Below are 18849 nucleotides of genomic sequence, written 5' to 3'. Positions count from 1 at the left end.
TGGTACAATACTGTTAAATAAATTATCGAATTTATTCAGATCTTATCAGGTTTTCCACTAACCTCCTTTTGCTGTTTGAGCATCTGGTCCAGGATCCTACATTGCAGTTGTCGTGTCACTGTAGTTTTTCCAATTTGTGATAATTCCTCAGCCTTGTCTTTCATGACCTTGACACTTCTGAAGAGTACTGGTCAGTGATTTTGAATGTTTCTCAGTTTGGGTTTGTCTAATGTCTTCTCACGATTAGACTGAGATTAAGCATTATTGGGAAGGATACCACAAAGTGATGTACATCGTATCAGGGGGTACGTGATATCAGTATGTATACTGGTGAAGTTAACCTTGATCACTTGGCTGAGATGGTATCTGCCAGAGTTCCTAACTTACTATTTTCCCTTGTAAATATTATACTATATTCTGGGAGATATTTTTTGAAACTCTGCAATTCTCTTTTTGCTTAAACTTTCACTCACTCATTTTAGCATTCTTTTTTAATTGGGGTGTTTGTCATTTGATTTTTTTTTTGGAGTTTAAACAAATATTCTAGAAAGTAGTCTTTTAGCAGTTAATAATATGGAAAATATCTTTTCCTTGGTTTAAGAGTTGTCTTTTCATGTTGTTAACGTTAACTTCTGAAGAACAGACACTTTAAGTTGCATTTTCTAACTTTTTGGTGCTGGTATATAAAATTACAGTTAATTTTTGTATATTAATTCTTTATCCAGACAACTTGCTAAATCCCCTTATTAATTTCAATACTTTGGGTATAGTTTCCTTTGGATTTTTAATGTAGATAATTATATCATTGGTAAACAGATTTTGTTTCTTCAATTCAAATCCCTAAAACTTTTCTTTCTTTTTCAAATCTTCCTGAACTGGCAACTCACAATTGGGAAGGAGATATTTTCCACACAAATGAGTAATGACAGTTCAATTTTGAGTGAAAGCAACAGTAGCAGGCATTTTTTTCTTGTTCCTGATTTTTTTGATATTAGTATTAATAATTTTGCTAACGTGGCAGCTGGTTATTAAAGGACTCAAGTGTTTGCCTAGATCCATGTTTTGGGTTTTATTTATTTTTTTACCATCTTCAGTTTTCTTAGTTTTCCTCTGGAGTTTCAAGGAGGAACAGAATGCCTTTTTTCCAGGCTCAAGAGCATTAATTTGTTTATTTATTTATTCACCCATCATGTATTGGGCGCTTAAGATGAACAAGCATCAGTGTAAGGTACAGAAACAAAGAAATGTTTATTCTCTTTAGGATGATTCTCCTCACCTGCGGTAAATAAGAGGCGCACGGTACCTAAACCACATTTACACAGCTAGAAAGAGGCATGCGCAGAAAGGAGATATAATCAAAGGAGGGTGACAATACTGAGCAGAGAGAGCTGCCCTGGGGAAGGGATGACTTCCTGGTCTTTCATGAAGGTGAAATGAGCTTGTTTTATTCTGGGGCGGCCTGGTTCAACATGGAAATCATAAAGGGAGCGGCTTTAAGATAGAAATACATTGCTTAAGGAAGGAGCCGTTAATAGTATTTTTATGCTCTAGAACCAGCTGTACCATGTCAGTGTGTACTGAATATCTACAAGATATATGATGTGAACAGTCCTGAGATTTTATTTTTGGTAGTAAGAGCTTTATATTTTCTGTTGCAGAGTGAAGGGAAGGAAAGGAAAGTTTGCTTCTCATGGAAGATATTTTAAAATATTTATATATTAGTTAGGATGCTTTTAGCACCAAGTGATAGAAAACCCTGACCCAAAGTGACTTAAATAATAAGGGAATATATTATCTCACATAAGTGGGAGTCCAGAGGTTGTGCAGGCTTCAGGCCTAGTATAGTCAGTGACTTGATATTATCAGATTGCCCTTTGCTGTTTCCAGTGATCTAGCAGTGGATTCTCTGTGGCCGTGAAGATGGCTGCCAGTGTGCTCAAGCTGCGTGCTTTCTTGATCACATCAAACAAGGAAGGGGGAAATTCTTTCCACCAACCATGGTATCGATTATGGTCTCCAGGGCAGCTGTGCTCTGATTTTATTAGAATAACGAAGATCTGAAGGTGAGATGAGCTCCCTCTATGAAGAAGATTAGGTTTCTATTAGGAAGGAGGAAGAGGGGATTGAATGTTGGTTAGGCAACCAGCACTGGGCACCATAGTTTCATAATAATAAATGTTTCTATAATTTTTAAGTTAAAAATGTTACAACGTTGAAGGAAGTTTAGAAAATAGTCACTCATAATCCTTTTTCTCTAAAAAAAAAATTAACACCATTCCCTTTTAATCTTTTCATAAATGTTTTTACATAGTTAAATTATACTATTCCTAAATACATTTTATTCTTTTTACTTTATGTCATAGTCATTTTTATGTTGCGACATCTTCAAAATTATTATTATTATTAATTTTTTTTTGCAGTACGCGGGCCTCTCACTGTTGTGGCCTCTCCCGTTGCGGAGCACAGGCTCCGGACGCGCAGGCTCAGCGGCCATGGCTCACGGGCCCAGCCGCTCCGCGGCATGTGGGATCTTCCCGGACCGGGGCACGAACCCGTGTCCCCTGCATCGGCAGGCGGACTCCCAACCACTGCGCCACAAGGGAAGCCCCTCAAAATTATTTTTTAAATGCGTAATAATCAGTTGAACAAATATACCATTGTTCAGTTTATCATTTACCTATTAGTGGAAATCTAGATAACTTCTTTTACTCATTCGTCTCAGTTTTATTTTTTAGAACAGTTTTATATTTACAGAAAAATTGTCAAGATAGTACAGAGTTCTCATATACCCCCGCACCTAGTTTCCCCTATTGTTAACATGTAGTATGGTGCATTCGTTACAGTTAATGAACCAAAACTAATATGTTATTATTAACTAGGGTCCATACCTTTATTCAGAAATCCTTGATTTTAAAAAAATCTAACGTCCTTTTCCTGTTCAGGGCTCCCATTTAGAATACCTGTATATCACATTTAGTTGTCATGTCTCTTTAGGGTCCTCTTGGCTGTGAGAGTTTCCAAGTTATTTGGTTTTTTAGAATTCTTTATCAATAATAACTTTTATTTTTATTTTTTTAAAATTAATTAATTTATTTATTTTTGGCTGTGTTGGGTCTTCGTTGCTGTGCCCGGGCTTTCTCTAGTTGGGGCGAGCAGGGGCTACTCTTAGTTGTGGTACGCAGGCTTCTCACTGCGGTGGCTTCTCTTGTTGCGGAGCACGGGCTCTAGGCCCGCGGGCTTCAGTAGTTGTGTCTCGCGGGCTCTAGAGAGCAGGCTCAGGAGTTGTAGCACACGGGCTTAGTTGCTCTGCGGCATGTGGGATCTTCCTGGACCAGGCCTTGAACCCATGTCGAACCCGTGTCCCGTGCATTGGCAGGCGGATTCTTAACCACTGTGCCACCAGGGAAGTCCCCCAAGTTATTTTTGAAGGACATATTTTAGTGCAGAGTAGGTTGCTTTTTAAGAGAATTGGGCATTTTTAAAATTTATTTGTTTATTTATTGGCTGCATTGGGTCTTCGTTGCTGCACGCAGGCTTTCTCTAGTTGCAGCAAGCAGTGGCTACTCTTCGTTGTGGTGCGCGGGCTTCTCATTGTAGTGGCTTCTCCTGTTGCAGGGCACGGGCTCTAGGCGCGTGGGCTTCAGTAGCTGTGGCTCGTGGACTCTAGAGCGCAGGCTCAGTAGTTGTGGCGCACGGGCTTGGTTGCTCCGCGGCATGTGAGATCTTCCCGGACCAGGGATTGAACCCGTGTTCCCTGCATTGGCAGGCGGATTCTTATCCCCTGCGCTACCAGGGAAGCCCCTGGCCCAACATTTTGATGCAACATTGAATCATAGTTGTCCTAAAGCAGCTGTTACCATCTTTTCAGGCAGTGAATAGAAGACAGAAACTGCTTAGGAAGTTGTAATACTTCAACTGTAACACATGAAAGGGAAAGTTACTTTCAGTATTCATTTAAAATAAAATTTACACTGAAATAAAAATATAAAACAAATCCTTCTGTAAGAGAAATACACAATGTGTAAGTCAGTTCCTTACTAGCTTCTGCTTTTGTTATATCCCAAGTTATTTTGGTTTTTAGAGTGATGGCAGAATTTATAAGTAGACAGCGTATGATTCTTTCTGGGGCATCTAAGGTCTGAATACATGAGCTCTTATTGCTGACCTGTTAGATTTTTATCTCCTGCAAGCTATCTAGTCTATGCTACTATCAAATGCATCTTGAGTGAAAACCTATAATAAATTTATTTAAATATGATATTTGAGAAACATTCTCTGCAACTTAGTAAAATAAATGTTAATTACTACTAATAGAAACTTGGAGTCATTGATCACATTTGGAGGCCCTAATCAAAATATAATTTTGTTTTTATAGGCCATGTTATAATTTCAATGAACAAATCAAGATTCTTTGGACTCAGAATAGAGCCTGGTGAAAAAATTTTGCCAGAATGCAAAGCAACAATAAAATTAAATAAGATAAAAGACAGGGTTTTTGTTTTTTCCTTTAAATTTCAGCAAAGATCTAATGACTGACATGACTTGTTCTGACGAATATTAGGTCCATCATCACCTGCTTACTTTTGTCCTCCTTTCCTTTCACCTTTCCATCCCAACAGAAGTGGATCCAGTACTCAGCACTCGTCTTCTTTTTGGAGAAATTGCTCCATTTCTTGGTAGGCTGTCGTCTTTATCTAGCAGTCCTTCAGAAATGGTTTGTGAGAATTACATTCTGTGAGTTCTTGCATTTAAAAATCTTCATCTTTAAAGTCCACTAACTTCAGTGGTAATTCTCTGTATTAGTTTTTCCTGAGACATGGTATATACCCTTTCTGTCTGTAAAATTTCTTTTATTTCAGGAAAGTTGTCTTAGTGATATTTTTGAAAATGTTTTCTATTTCATATATGCAGTTCCTTCAGGAATATCAGTTATGCCAATGTTTGATCTCCTTCACCTACCTTTCATATCTGTTTTCCCTATAATCTTTTTATACTCTTAGTATGTTCCAATTTCATTATTTCCCACTTCTCTCAGACTTTTCTCTATGATCCTTATTTTTTTCAAATAGTGTCAGTTCTTCATTAGTTATCTCCCGTATGACTTCTCATTTCTATGACGGATTTTTTTTTTCTTTTCTACTTATTTCCTATTTCCTAGGTCTAACACACTAGTTTTTATTTCCTTTTGTGAAATTTATTTATTTTGTATGCACTTGGATCTTTGCTTTGAGCTCTTCTTTAGTGGTGATATTTTCATAAATTTTTGAGTTCTTGCTAATACCTTTGGTCAAGACAGTCATTTCTGTGTCTGTATACTTATAATGTATGTTTTCTCTTTCTGCCATTTCCCTTGCTTGTTCTTTTCTTCCTTTTTACATGCAGTATTTTTTTTTAATGGAACACCTCCCCACCTTCCCCACCCCGCATCTTTAAATAATGAGTTCTTAGATTTTAGCATTATAGTTTTTAAGTTGAATATTATAAAATGCCGTTTGTTTAGGTGTTTAAGCCCTCCACTAACAAGCATAAGATGATCATTTTTGGCCACTCCAGTCTCACCAAGTAGGAGTAGGTTGGGCACTGTGTTTTAAGTCTGCCTCACAAAGACTGTTACTGAGACTCCTACCCACATATTAGAATGTGTTTCTTTTCATATTAGATTAATTCTCTAATAAGCTCTATATGATCTACTTTGTTGTTTATACTTCTTCCGAAAACTGTGTATGCTGTTGGATTATATGTATGGTTAATTATTTTACATGTTTTTTTAATACTGTAGGAGAGAATCATGTGAAATTGTGTTTTATAGGTAAAAAATGGTCAAATATATTGGTAATTTCATATGGATCAACATAATATATGATTAACCTCTTTATATCATTACGTGCCATTCTTGAACCCTTACTTCTGAGTCATCTCTCAACTGACTCAAATTGCACATAGTTCTTTTCAGGAAGGAAGTAGGAAGTATATTTCATGCCTTGTTAATAAATCAGTTTGGATTCTTGGAGTCTTAGCCTTGAATTCAGAGGAATCACAACTGTCCCCGGAGGTACTAAAGTCTCTCAAATGTAGAAGCGGGTATTACTGTGAGTGAGTCTTAAGTATGACAGTGAAAGGCCCAACCCCTCCCTTGCATTCTTGGTCCCCAGACGGTGTGCACAGCTCTAGAATAATAAAAGCAACGTTATATCCCAACCTCATAAGATGTTACCTCCCGATTTAGCCCGTCAGTACGCTATACATCATTCTAATCAGTGAATTCAGTGGGCTTCTCTACTTCTGTAAGGTGAAATTCTTGATTACAAACAGTACTGAGTGAGGTAACACAATAGCTTAAACAGTATTTGGTAAATCTATGGATTAGGGTGTTTATAAGCAAGGTGGGTAGAACAAATGAAGACAGCAAACCCAAACCCAGAAATAGTGTTTCTTTTAATGGAGAAAGATTACTGTCGTCTCCATCATAGAAGAGCTCAGTGAACTAAATCTGCTGTCAGCTGGTTGGTGGGTCCTCCTGCCGTGGTTCTGTATCGGGGCAGAGTTGGTTGCTGCTGCTGGGCAGCTGGCATTCTGTAAGGGTTGGTTAGCATTAGTGAGAGGAAGCTCATGCTGTGGAGCTCATTTCCTGTTACCAGGTACTTCGTTCTTATGCCCATTGAGCAAGCACTGCAGTGCCTGGGGAAGGGGCTTGGTTGACATTCTCAAGGTCATCTTGCCTCCGCAGTGGGAGTCTTTTGCTGACCATTCTCATGGAACACAAATAATCATACTCTGGGCCCATTGCAGTTGGCCCGTTTCTCCATGTCTGTTCCCCAGATGTCTTTGTCACCAGTCCTCCAATCTTTCTTCTTTTAGGTCCCTATCCATCTGGTTAAATGTGTAGCCTCCGCCCATCAGGCCATCTTTCCTCCGCCAACGTAGACCATGGATATATTGCTTGAAGTTCTGCCTGCAGGGAGGAAGTTTCTGCTCTACTGTCTTTTCACAGACCACCGCTTAGGATGGATATGCTATCATAGTCCGTTTATGACTTGTGACAGTGAAAGGTCAGTTAGAACTAGGCATCCAAAGTACTCAGACCTTTCTGCATCTTCCTATATCTTGTGTTTCCTAATCTTATATTTCTGTGTATATACATATATGAAATATATATGTATGAAATGTATGTACGTAATGCATATATATGTATGAAATATATATATGAAATATAGGTATGAAATATATATGTATGTATGGTCTGGTTCTCTTGAGTCTTACTCCTGATTAGTACTCCTACTTTTCATGTAGGAGACTTAGTAAGACTCTGAATTCAACAATACAGTGACTTATCACCCTTGGATTTTTAGTTATTTTTTGTTTTTTGGGTTTTTTTGGTTTATTTTATTTATTTATTATACAGCAGGTTCTTATTAGTTATCTGTTTTATACATATTAGTGTATATATGTCAATCCCAACCTCCCAATTCATCCCCCCTTGGTGTCCATACATTTGTTCTCTACATCTGTGTCTCTATTTCTGCCTTGCAAACTGGTTCATCTGTACCATTTTGCTAGATTCCACATATATGCGTTAATATACGATATTTGTTTTTCTCCTTCTGGCTTACGTCACTTTGTATGACAGTTTCTAGGTCCATCCATGTCTCTACAAATGACCCATTTTCATCCCTTTTTATGGCTGAGTAATATTCCATTGTATATTTGTACCACATCTTCTTTATCCATTCATCTGTTGATGGGTTGCTTCCATGAGCTGGCTATTGTACATAGTGCTGCAGTGAACATTGGGGTGCATGTGTCTTTTTGAATTATGGTTTTCTCTGGGTATATGCCCAGTAGTGGGATTGCTGGGCCATATGGTAATTCTATTTTTAGTTTTTTAAGGACCCTCCATACTGTTCTCCATAGTGGCTGTATCAATTTACATTCCCACCAACAGTGCAAGAGGGTTCCCTTTTCCCCACACCCTCTCCAGCATTTGTTGTTTGTAGGTTTTCTGATGATGCCCATTCAAACCTGTGTGAGGTGATACCGCATTGTAGTTTTGACTTGCATTTTTCTAATCATTAGTGATGTTGAGCAGCTTTTCATGTGCTTCTTGGCCATGTCTGTATGTCTTCTTTGGAGAAATGTCTATTTAGATCTTCTGCCCATTTTTGGATTGGGTTGTTTGTTTTTTTAATATTGAGCTGCATGAGCTGTTTATGTATTTTGGACATTAATCCTTTGTCCATTGATTTGTTTGCAAATACTTTATCCCATTCTGAGGGTTGTCTTTTCGTCTTGCTTGCAGTTTCCTTTGCTGTGCAAAAGCTTTTAAGTTTCATTAGGTCCCGTTGGTTTATTTTTATTTCCATTACTCTAGGAGGTGGATCAAAAAAGATCTTGCTGTGGTTTATGTCAAAGAGTGTTCCTCCTATGTTTTCCTCTAAGAGTTTTATAGTGTCCGGTCTTACATTTAGGTCTGTAATCCATTTTGAGTTTATTTTTGTGTATGGTGTGTGTTAGGGAGTGTTCTAATTTCACTCTTTTACATGTAGCTGTCCAGTTTTCCCAGCACCACTTATTGAAGAGACTGTCTTTTCTCCATTGTATATCTTTGCCTCCTTTGTCATAGATTAGTTGACCATAGGTATGTGGGTTTATCTCTGGCTTTCTCTCCTGTACCATTGATCTGTATTTCTGTTTTTGTGCCAGTACCACATTGTCTTGATTACTGTAGCTTTGTAGTATAGTCTGAAGTCAGGGAGTCTGATTCCTCCAACTCCGTTTTTTTTTTCCCTCAAGACTGCTTTGGCTATTTAGGGTCTTTTGTGTCTCCATACAAATTTTAAGATATTTGTTCTAGTTCTGGGAAAAAAGGCCACTGGTAATTTGATAGGGATTGCATTGAATCTGTAGATTGCTTTGGGTAGTATAGTCATTTTCACAGTATTGATTCTTCCAATCCAAGAACATGGTATATCTCTCCAACTGTTTGTGTCATCTTTGATTTCTTTCATCAGTGTCTTAAAGTTTTCTGAGTGTAGGTCTTTTACCTCCTTAGGTAGGTTTATTCCTAGGTATTTTATTCTTTTTGTTGCAATGGTGAATGGGATTGTTTCCTTAATTTCTCTTTCTGGTCTTTTGTTGTTAGTGTATAGGAGTGCAGGAGATTTCTGTGTTATTAATTTTGTATCCTGCAACTTTACCAGATTCATTGATTAGCTCTTGTAGTTTTCTGGTGGCATCTTTAGGATTCTCTATGTATGGTATCATGTCATGTGCAAACAGTGACAGTTTTACTTCTTCTTTTCCAATTTGTATTGCTTTTATTTCTTTTTCCTCTCTGATTGCCATGGCTAGGACTTCCAAAACTATGTTGAATAATTGTGGCACATAATAATTGTGGACATCCTTGTCTTGTTCCTGATCATAGAGGAAATGCTTTCAGTTTTTCACCATTGAGAATGATGTTTGCTGTGGGTTTGTCTTATATGGCCTTTATTATTTTGAAGTAGGTTCCCTCTATGCCCACTTTCTGTAGAGTTTTTATCATAAATGGGTGTTCAGTTTTGTCAAAAGCTTTTTCTGCATCTGTTGAGATGATCATATGGTTTTTAGTCTTCAGTTTGTTAATATGGTGTATCACATTGATTGATTTGCGTATACTGAAGAATCCTTGCATCCCTGGGATAAATCTCACTTGATCGTGGTATATGATCCTGTTAATGTGTTGTTGGATTCTCTTTGCTAGTATTTTGTTGAGGATTTTTGCATCTATATTCATCAGTGATATTGGTCTGTAATTTTCTTTTTTTGTAGTATCTCTGTCTGTCTTGATATCAGGGTGATGGTGGCCTCGTAGAATGAGTTTGGGAGGGTTCCTTCCTCTGCAATTTTTTGGAAGAGTTTGAGAAGGATGGGTGTTAGCTCTTCTCTAAATGTTTGGTAGAATTCACCTGTGAAGCCATCTGGTCCTGGACTTTTGTTTGTTGTAGGATTTTTAATCACAGTTTCAATTTCATTACTTGTTATTGGTCTGTTCATATTTTCTGTTTCTTCCTGGTTCAGTCTTGGAAGCTTACACCTTTCTAAGAATGTCCCTTTCTTCCAGGTTGTCCATTTTTTTGGCATAGAGTTGCTTGTAGTAGTCTCTTAGGATGCTTTTTATTTCTGTGGTGTCTGTTGTAACTTCTCCTGTTTCATTTCTAATTTTATTGATTTGAGTCCTCTCCCTCTTTTTCTTGATGAGTCTGGCTAAAGGTTTATCAATTTTGTTTATCTTCTCAAAGAACCAGCTTTTAGTTTTATTGATCTTTGTTATTGTTTTCTTTGTTTCTATTTCATTTATTTCTGCTCTGACCTTTATGATTTCTTTCCTTCTACTAACTTTGGGTTTTGTTTGTTCTTCTTTCTCTAGTTCCTTTAGGTGTAAGGTTAGATTGTTTGAGATTTTTCTTGTTTCTTGAGGTAGGATTGTATTGCTATAAACTTCCCTCTTAGTACTGCTTTTGCTGTATCCCATAGGTTTTGGATCGTTGTGTTTTCATTGTCATTTGTCCCTAGGTAGTTTTTGATTTCCTCTTTGATTTCTTTAGTGATCTCTTGGTTATTTAGTAACCTGTTGTTTAGCCTCCATGTGTTTGTGTTTTTTACGTTTTTTTTCCCCTGTAATTGATTTCTAATCTCATAGCGTTGTGGCTGAAAAAGATGCTTGATATGATTTCAATTTTCTTAAATTTACCGAGGCTTGATTTGTGACCCAAGATGTGATCTATCCTGGAGAAGGTTCCGTACGCACTTGAGAAGAAAGTGTAATCTGCTGTTTTTAGATGGAATATCCTATAAGTGTCAGTTAAATCTTTCTGGTCTGTTGTGTCATTTCAAGCTTGTGTTTCCTTATTAATTTTCTGTTTGGATGATCTGTCCATTGGTGTAAGTGAGGTGTTAAAGTTCCCCCACTATTTTTGTGTTACTGTCAGTTTCCTCTTTTATAGCTGTTAGCAGTTGCCTTATATATTGAGTGCTCCTATGTTGGGTGCATATATATTTATAATTGTTATATCTTCTTGGATTGATCCCTTGATCATTATGTAGTGTCCTTCCTTGTCTCTTGTAACAGTCTTTGTTTTAAAGTCTATTTTATCTGATATGAGGATTGCTACTCCAGCTTTCTTTTGATTTCCATTTGCATGTAATATGTTTTTCCATCCACTCGCTTTCAGTCTGTATGTGTCCCTAGGTCTAAAGTGGGTCTCCTGTAGACAGCATATATATGGGTCTTGTTTTTGTATCCATTCAGTGAGCCTGTGTCTTTTGATTGGAGCACTTAATCCATTCACGTTTAAGGTAATTATTGATATATATGTTCCTATTACCATTTTCTTAATTGTTATGGGTTTATTTTTTAGGTCCTTTTCTTCTGTTGTGTTTCCCACTTAGAGATGTTCCTTTAGCATTTGTTGTAAAGCTGGTTTGATGGTGTTGAATTCTCTTAGCTTTTGCTTGCCTGTAAAGATTTTGATTTCTCCATCGAATCTGAATGAGGTCCTTGCCAGGTAGAGTAATCTTGGTTGTAGGTTTTTCCCTTTCATCACTTTAAATATATCATGCCACTCCCTTCTGGCCTGAAGAGTTTCTGCTGAGAAATCTGCTGTTAACCTTATGGGAGTTCCCTTGTATGTTATTTGTCATTTTTCCCTTGTTGCTTTCAGTAATTTTTCTTTGTCTTTAATTTTTGTCAGTTTGATTACTGTGTGTCTCGGCGTGTTTCTCCTTCGGTTTATCCTGCCAGCGACTCTCTGTGCTTCCTGGACTTGGGTGGCTCTTTCCTTTCCCATGTTAGGGAAGTTTTCAACTATAATCTCTTCAGTTATTTTCTGAGGTCCTTTCTCTCTCTCTTCTCCTTCTGGGATCCCTGTAATGTGAATGCGTTTAATGTTGTCCCAGAGGTGTCTTAGGCTGTCTTCATTTCTTTTCATTCTTTTTTCTTTCTTCTGTTCTGTGGCAGTGAATTCTACCATTCTGTCTTCCAGGTCACTTATCCGTTCTTCTGCCTCAGTTATTCTGCTATTGATTCCTTCTAGTGTATTTTTCATTTCAGTTACTGTATTGTTCATCTCTGTTTGTTTGTTCTTTAATTCTTCTAGGTCTTTGTTAAACATTTCTTACATCTTCTCGATCTTTGCCTCCATTCTTTTTCCAAGGTCCTGTATCATCATATCTGTCATTATTATGAATTCTTTTTCTGGAGGGTTGCCTATCTCCACTTGATTTAGTTGTTTTTCTGGGGTTTTATCTTGTTCGTTCATCTGGTACATAGTCGTCTGCCTTTTCATTTTGTCTGTCTTTCTGTGAATATGGTTTTCGTTCCACAGGCTGCAGAATTGTAGTACTTCTTGCTTCTGCTATCTGTCCCCTGGTGGATGAGGCTATCTGAGAGGCTTGTGCAAGCTTCCTGATGGGAGGGACTGGTGGTGGGTCTTCTCTCAGCATTCTTATTCAGCATCACATTGGAACACCTGCTAGTGTTGGTCGGTCTCCTGCAGAGGCGGGGGGTGGCTGTGGCTCAGCGTGGGAACAAGGACACTGGAAGCCGGATTTTTATTTTTGTTTATTTATTTTGTTTCCGTCTTAGCCTGGCAGCTGCAATAGATTCAAAATAATTTTTTGATATGCATAGGAGGTCACTGAGTTTCCACCTTAGCCTGGAATCAAGACTTTAGAGGTTGAGCATGTAATTCTTTTGTTTCCACCCTCTTTTCAGGTTCACCAGGTCTCTCACTGTTTCTGTGATCTCTTTGGTATCTTTCCAATAAATTACTTTTCCATCTGGAGTTAGTTTCTCATGCTTACAACCAAGAACCCAGACAAACCCATTAGTATTAGGAGATGGATGTAGAGAATAGAACCTCAGGAACCTGTGAGAATAATTGTTTAGATGGGCTGGAGGTAACTCAGGTCCCATTAATGTTCAAAATATTAATTTCCAAAATGTCCTTCAAACTTCGGAGGTGACAACAGGTTCCCCAAATCCTCAACAGGAACTGCATTCTAGTGAACTCAGGTCATAATGTTGTCATTTTGAAAATTAATGAGACCTGAGTCTTTAACTGTCTAGATTCTTGGTTGCAAACAGGAGAAACCAACTGTGGTTGGAAAAGGAATTTTTAGAAGGATACTGAAGGGCTCATAGAAACAGTAAGAGTCTTGAATGTCCTGAGAAAGTTATGGGTAGGAACAAAGGCCAGTCTGGAAAGCCAAGAACAAGAAGTTCAATCATAGTCTTTTATCAGGATTAGTTTGGCCACAGTCATACAGCGTGCTGGCTTTCACACTAGTTTCACAGTGTACTTGTTTTCGTAGAGTTAGAGGAGTCTTCTATAAAGAGATGCCAGGCATTAAGTAGGAGGCTTCTGTAATGGGAATTGTAGTCCTTTGGTCCACTTACATGCAACGTGGAAGTCTTCCTTTCTGATTTGTATGCCTTTCCTTTCTTTTTCTTGCTTTATTGTTCTCACTAGGACTTCCAATACCATGTTTAATACTATTGGTGAGAGTGAACACCCTTGTCTTCCTGATCTGGAGGAGAGCATTTAGTCTTTCACTATTAAGTTGAGGACCTTCCTGTTCATTACTCATTTGCTGAGTGTTTTGATCATGAATAGGTGTTGAATTTTGTTAAATGCTTTTTTGCTTCTATTGAGATAATTGTATGTGTTTTTTCATTGTTTGCTAATTGATGAATTAAATTGATTAATTTTTGAATGTCAGACAGATCTTGAATTACTTGGTCTTGAATGTTGTATTATCATTTTACGTATTGCTGAATTCTGTTTGCTAATATTTCATAAGAATTTTAAGTCTGTTTTTCATGAGGGATATTGATCTCATGAATCATTTGTCTGATTTTGGTATCAGGGTAATGCTGGCTTCATAAAACTAGTTAGGAAGTGTTCTGTCCTATTCTGCATTCTGAAGGAGTTTCTATGGAATTAGTATTAATTCTTCCTTGAAGACTTAGTAGCATTCTCCAGTGAAACCATCTGGGCCTGAATTTTTCTTTGTGGGAACATTTTAAACTATGAATTCAGTTTCTTTAGCAGATAAAGGAATATTTAGGTATTGGTATCTGCTTGAGGAGTCTTAGGCAGTGTATGTCTTTCAAGGAGTTTACCCATTTCATCCAAGATGTTGAATTTGTTGGCCAAAGTCATTCATAATTCCCTTATTGTTCTTTTAATACTCATAGGATCTATAAAAATGTTCTCTCATTCCTGATATTGGTAACTTCTTCCTTATTTTTCTTGATCAGCCTCACCAGAAGCTTACCTATTTTATTATCTTTTCAAAGAATCAGCTTTTGATTTTATTGGTTTTCTTTATTGTTTCTTCATTTTCTATTCATTGATTCTTATTTCTTTATTATTTCCCTCCTTCTGCTTACCTGGGATCTAATTTGCTTTTCTTTTTTCAGTTTTTTAAGGTAGAAGTTTAGGTCACTGACACATTTCTTCTTTTCTAATATGAGCATTTAATGCTGTAAATTTCCCTCAAAGCACTGCTTTAGCTGCTTCTCACAAACATTGTTATGTTGTGTTTTATTCGGGTCAAAATATTTTCTCATTCTCTTTTTACTTCTTCTTTAATCCATTGGTTGGTTAATTTTCATATATTTGTGGATCTTCCAGATAGCTTTCTGTTATTTTTTTCCCATGTATTTTTGCTATCTTTGGCTTTTTGATGTGCTTTCTGGGAGATCACCACCTACGTTTGAGGAGAAGGCACTGGTCTGAGCCACCATTGTATGTGAAATGCCTACAGGCCACCTGGAGCCCACAGGTCAACCTACAGGCTGCCTTGAGCCTGTGCTGGTGGGCAGGTGTATGTGTCAACAGTGGGCCGGTCTCTCTTGGCTGGCATATGAGAAATGGGGCCAGCCGTTCTGCCACCACTGCCATGTTCCAGTAGTGAGGCTGAAAATGGGAATTTGTTAAAAGTCTGCATGTAAGGCAACCACATCCCCAGTCCCACTCCACTACTGTGTACCTAAGAACTCTAGTAGCCAGGAATCTACCCTTATGTAGGAAACAGAGTCTTCTTCAAAGAAATTGAATGGCCCCAGAGAAGACCCTAATGCCAGAGCTAAACTCCTTGCAGGAATTACTGAGGGTGGATTCCTGGATCACGCTGGTGGATGAGTAGACCTATACAATGGAGGAGGTAGCCTTCTCTGGTCTCCCCAGCACCCTCAACAAAGGCGGCTGTTTTGAGACTTATGTCACGTTTCCTTATTGACTATCTATATTCAGCACTTAACTTTAGACTTGTGGTCTGTATGTGGCATGCCAAGAATCGAGAATTATCAATTTTGATATATGTGTAGATGTCCCACAGATAAAAGAGTGAGATCAGCCCTCTAAAAGATGGAATTCTACTCATAGCATCAGGACTGTCCTATTAAATGCAATCTTACTTTTAATGGACCAGTACCTTAAAATGCGAATGGTCGTTTGCTGGGTGACTGGATTAAAGATAATTAAAATTTTCTTCTTGGTATATTTCTTTCTTTTCTAACTTCTCTAGAGTGAACATATATTACTTTTGTGTTCAGATAAAATATTTTAAAACATTAAGGGAAAAATTAGTAGAATTGTGAAATAAATAAAAACGAGATCTAATCTAGTAACCATGATGTAAGGTATAGGCACTGTGAAACTAATGATTTAACAGCAAACTGGATTGATCAGAATTGTCTCTAAAGGTGTTTACAAGAGAAATAATTGACAAAAGCTTTTAATTCTCCATGAATAACAACTTCCAGAGTCCTAAAAAGGGCTGTCTGGCCCTACTCCCTGGGTCAGAATTCCTGAGGAAAGGTAAAATTATACTGTAGTCATGGCATTAACAGGACAAGAGTATCCTCATCTCTTCTGCTTGCCCCCCGCCCGTTCACTGATGATGGTGTTCCTTCTGGGGGAGGGGCAGGAGGTTTCAAAAAGACTTTCCTACTACCCTCATTTTTAGAGAGGAAGTGGGTCGCCTATGTTTCGTTACTCACTAACATGCTTATTCCTCTCTGTCCTGTCCACAGGCAGCTGGCTAAGAGTCTTGGGCAGGCTGGTGAAATCGAGCCTGAAACAGAAGGGATACTAACAGAGTATGGAGTGGATTTCTCTGATTTCTCTTCAGAAGTTTTAGAATGTCTCCCTCAAGACCTGCCTTGGACAATTCCACCAGAGGAATTCAGCAAGAGAAGAGATTTAAGGTAAATATCTGAAACTCGTAAAGAACATCATGTTTCTTAGTATGAGTGTGTTTTGTGTTTGGTAACTGCAATCATTGTTGCTTTTGTTGTGGTCATCCATTTACAATGCTTGGTGTCAGTTTATTTATCTCTTGTAAAAATAAAATACAGTGTGTGTGTGTGTGTGTGTGTGTGTGTGTGTGTGTGTGTGAAAAAGGTAACTGAGGTGATGAATGTAAAAGTATCCTTCTTCTGGTAATCATTTCAAAAAATGAATGTGTCAAATCAAAGAAAAAAAAGCACATCATGTTTCTATCTTTCTGCCTTCTAACTTAACTCTCCTATGAGCTGGCCTCAGTTATTCCCATCTTTCCACCAACATTCAAGTTCCGTACAATTGGGAACTAAGTGCTCTGTACCGGAGGTTGGCCAGTGATGGCCTCCAAGCTAAACCGAGCCCACTGACTGTATATGTACAGCCCGTGAGCTAAGACTGGTTTTCATATTCTTCAATGGTTGAAAAAAATCAAAACAATAATTTTTCATGAAAATTATATAAAATTCAAATTTCAGCATTCATGAAGTTGCATTGGAACACAGCCATGCTTGTTTGGTTATATATTGTCTATGGCTATTTTTTTGCACTACAAGAGCAGAGTTGAATAGTTGCAACAGAGGCCATATGGCCTGCAAAGCCTAAGATATTTGCTCTCTGGCCCTTTATAGAAGAAGTGTGCTGACTTTTCTTCTAGACCATGCTATTATAATTTCAAAAGGTGTAGTTGCCACCTTCTTTTCTCATTGCTATGCCCCATAGGTCTGGTCAAATAAAGACAGTGTTATCTGGTTAGAAATGCCTTCCTTTAAATGGGCCTCTTCAGGCACAGAGCAAAGGATTCAAGACTTCTGTGCTTGGAGCTTCATTTTAAAGCTTTACTTTTAGGTCTGGAATTTGTTGGAAAGGACTTTTGTGGTATTTTTTTAACAACATCTTCTTTGAAGATGTTTCTTCATTGTGGGATGTTAGTTCTTTTCTGATATTTCTCTTCAGAATTTGGTTTCAGTACTGGCATTCATTTTGGATGCCACATGGAGATATTTAGAACCAAGAAACTTTTCATACAACCCACTGAGGCCGTGGAAGGTTTTTTGCTAAGGTCATCCCATGTCAGAGTCTTTTCCGCCACACTCGTGCACTTCATGCAGCTGAACTTATGATACCTTAAGCTCTTGGTGCCCATTACTCCACCTAGTTTGAGAATCCTCCTTTCCGGCTCCCTCTTGCTTTTGTATCTTTTAGAAATGTACTTCTTTTCTTTTCTTGCCGCGGGTAGGCAAGGAAAAGGAGTTGACAGTTCCCTTTCCTGCTTGTTAGTAACTCTGATGGAACACACATTATATTTGAAGTCAGTTAACTCAAGTTGCCTTCCTGGCTTTCAGCAGTAACCACTGTTCAGAGAACTCCTGGTCAGTCATCTTGTCGGGGGTTTTGAGATCTTGAGTCCATAATCTTACTCTCTCTGAACCTTCATTTTCTCATATATAAATTGAGGGACTTGTTTTCTGAGATCTTTTCCTAAATCTAGGAATCTATTTAAAAATTTTTAATAAGAAAAGAAAGTTAGAATGGATGGCTGAATTTTATTGTTTGAAGTGTCAGTTAGTATAGCTATTCTGCAGTAGCTATTAAAAGCTATTAAAACATTTTAAACCTACTTACCCTTTCACCTAAAAACTCTATTTCCAGGAGTCCATCCTCCTCAAAGAAGTGTTTTAGGATGTACGTAAAGAATGCTCGTTGCTGCTTTATTATAAAAGTGACACTGCTGATGTCCATCATTAAAGGGATGGTTAAATAACCTATGTCATATCAATAAGATAACATTCCCTGCAGCTGCAAAAAAGGAACCATTTCCATGTGGACTTCCTAAAAGGATGGCCATCATATATTGCGAAGTGAAAGAAGCAAGTTTCAGAACAGTATGAATATGAGCCTAGTTTTTTATAAAGTCAAATAATATAAAAACGATATAAATGTGTATGTACATACATATACATGTACACATAAAAGTATATTTGCAGAAAAAAAAGTTCTGGAAGGAAATGCATTGAACTGCCGACAGCGATTATCGTGTGTGGACTTCAGTGACGTGCCTATCATTTCACTGATAGGGAGGCAATATTTCACGTTTCATTTTATAAATTACTCTGTTATTCAAATTGTTTAAAAATAAACTTCTATAACTTTAAAAAATTATAAATGGAAATATCAGAAGAGAGAGGTGCTCAACCTTTCCTAGCCTGACTCCTAGCCTGCAGGTGAATAATAGTAAGGCATGCCAACAGTCCTAGAAGCCAGTGTCGCCCAGTTCCCCTCTCATGGCCCCGCCTTGCCTTTTTCTTTGGCCCCCATTGCCTTCTGAGTTAGACCACAGACTAGGAGGTCTTGCTCTGCAGACATCTTCTGTTAAAATATACCTATGTTGTCCTGCAAGAGGATCCAAAGATACAGGGAGCTTGTGGGATGCTCTCTGCTATTAGCACAGTAACAGCGATTTTTTATTTTTAATCACTTTAACTTCCAGAAACTTTTTACCTGCTTATTATCCTCTAGAATT

The 18849-nt window shown here is 37.8% G+C and overlaps 1 protein-coding gene across 9 annotated transcripts in view; it reads left to right on the top strand.

The window, feature by feature from the left end:
• DIS3L2 (DIS3 like 3'-5' exoribonuclease 2) overlaps positions 1-18849 on the top strand; it is a 376911-nt gene that overhangs the window by 171693 nt on the left and 186369 nt on the right. For 8 of the 9 annotated variants that reach the window (XR_004350756.1, XR_004350757.1, XR_004350758.1 and 5 more), the window contains exon 9: positions 16079-16252. Coding sequence is in view for 5 of the 9 variants with exons in the window: in XM_032637768.1 (XP_032493659.1) it covers positions 16079-16252 (174 nt within the window). In the remaining 4 variants the exon portion in view is untranslated. Of the gene's footprint in view, positions 1-16078; positions 16253-18849 lie in introns of those variants that run through there. The other variant, XR_004350759.1, reaches the window with a different exon arrangement.

Source organism: Phocoena sinus, chromosome 7 (assembly GCF_008692025.1).
Source record: "Phocoena sinus isolate mPhoSin1 chromosome 7, mPhoSin1.pri, whole genome shotgun sequence".
Classification (NCBI taxonomy): domain Eukaryota; kingdom Metazoa; phylum Chordata; class Mammalia; order Artiodactyla; family Phocoenidae; genus Phocoena; species Phocoena sinus.
Note: the sequence above shows the minus strand (reverse complement) of the source record. Positions and strands in the feature narration are given on the sequence as shown.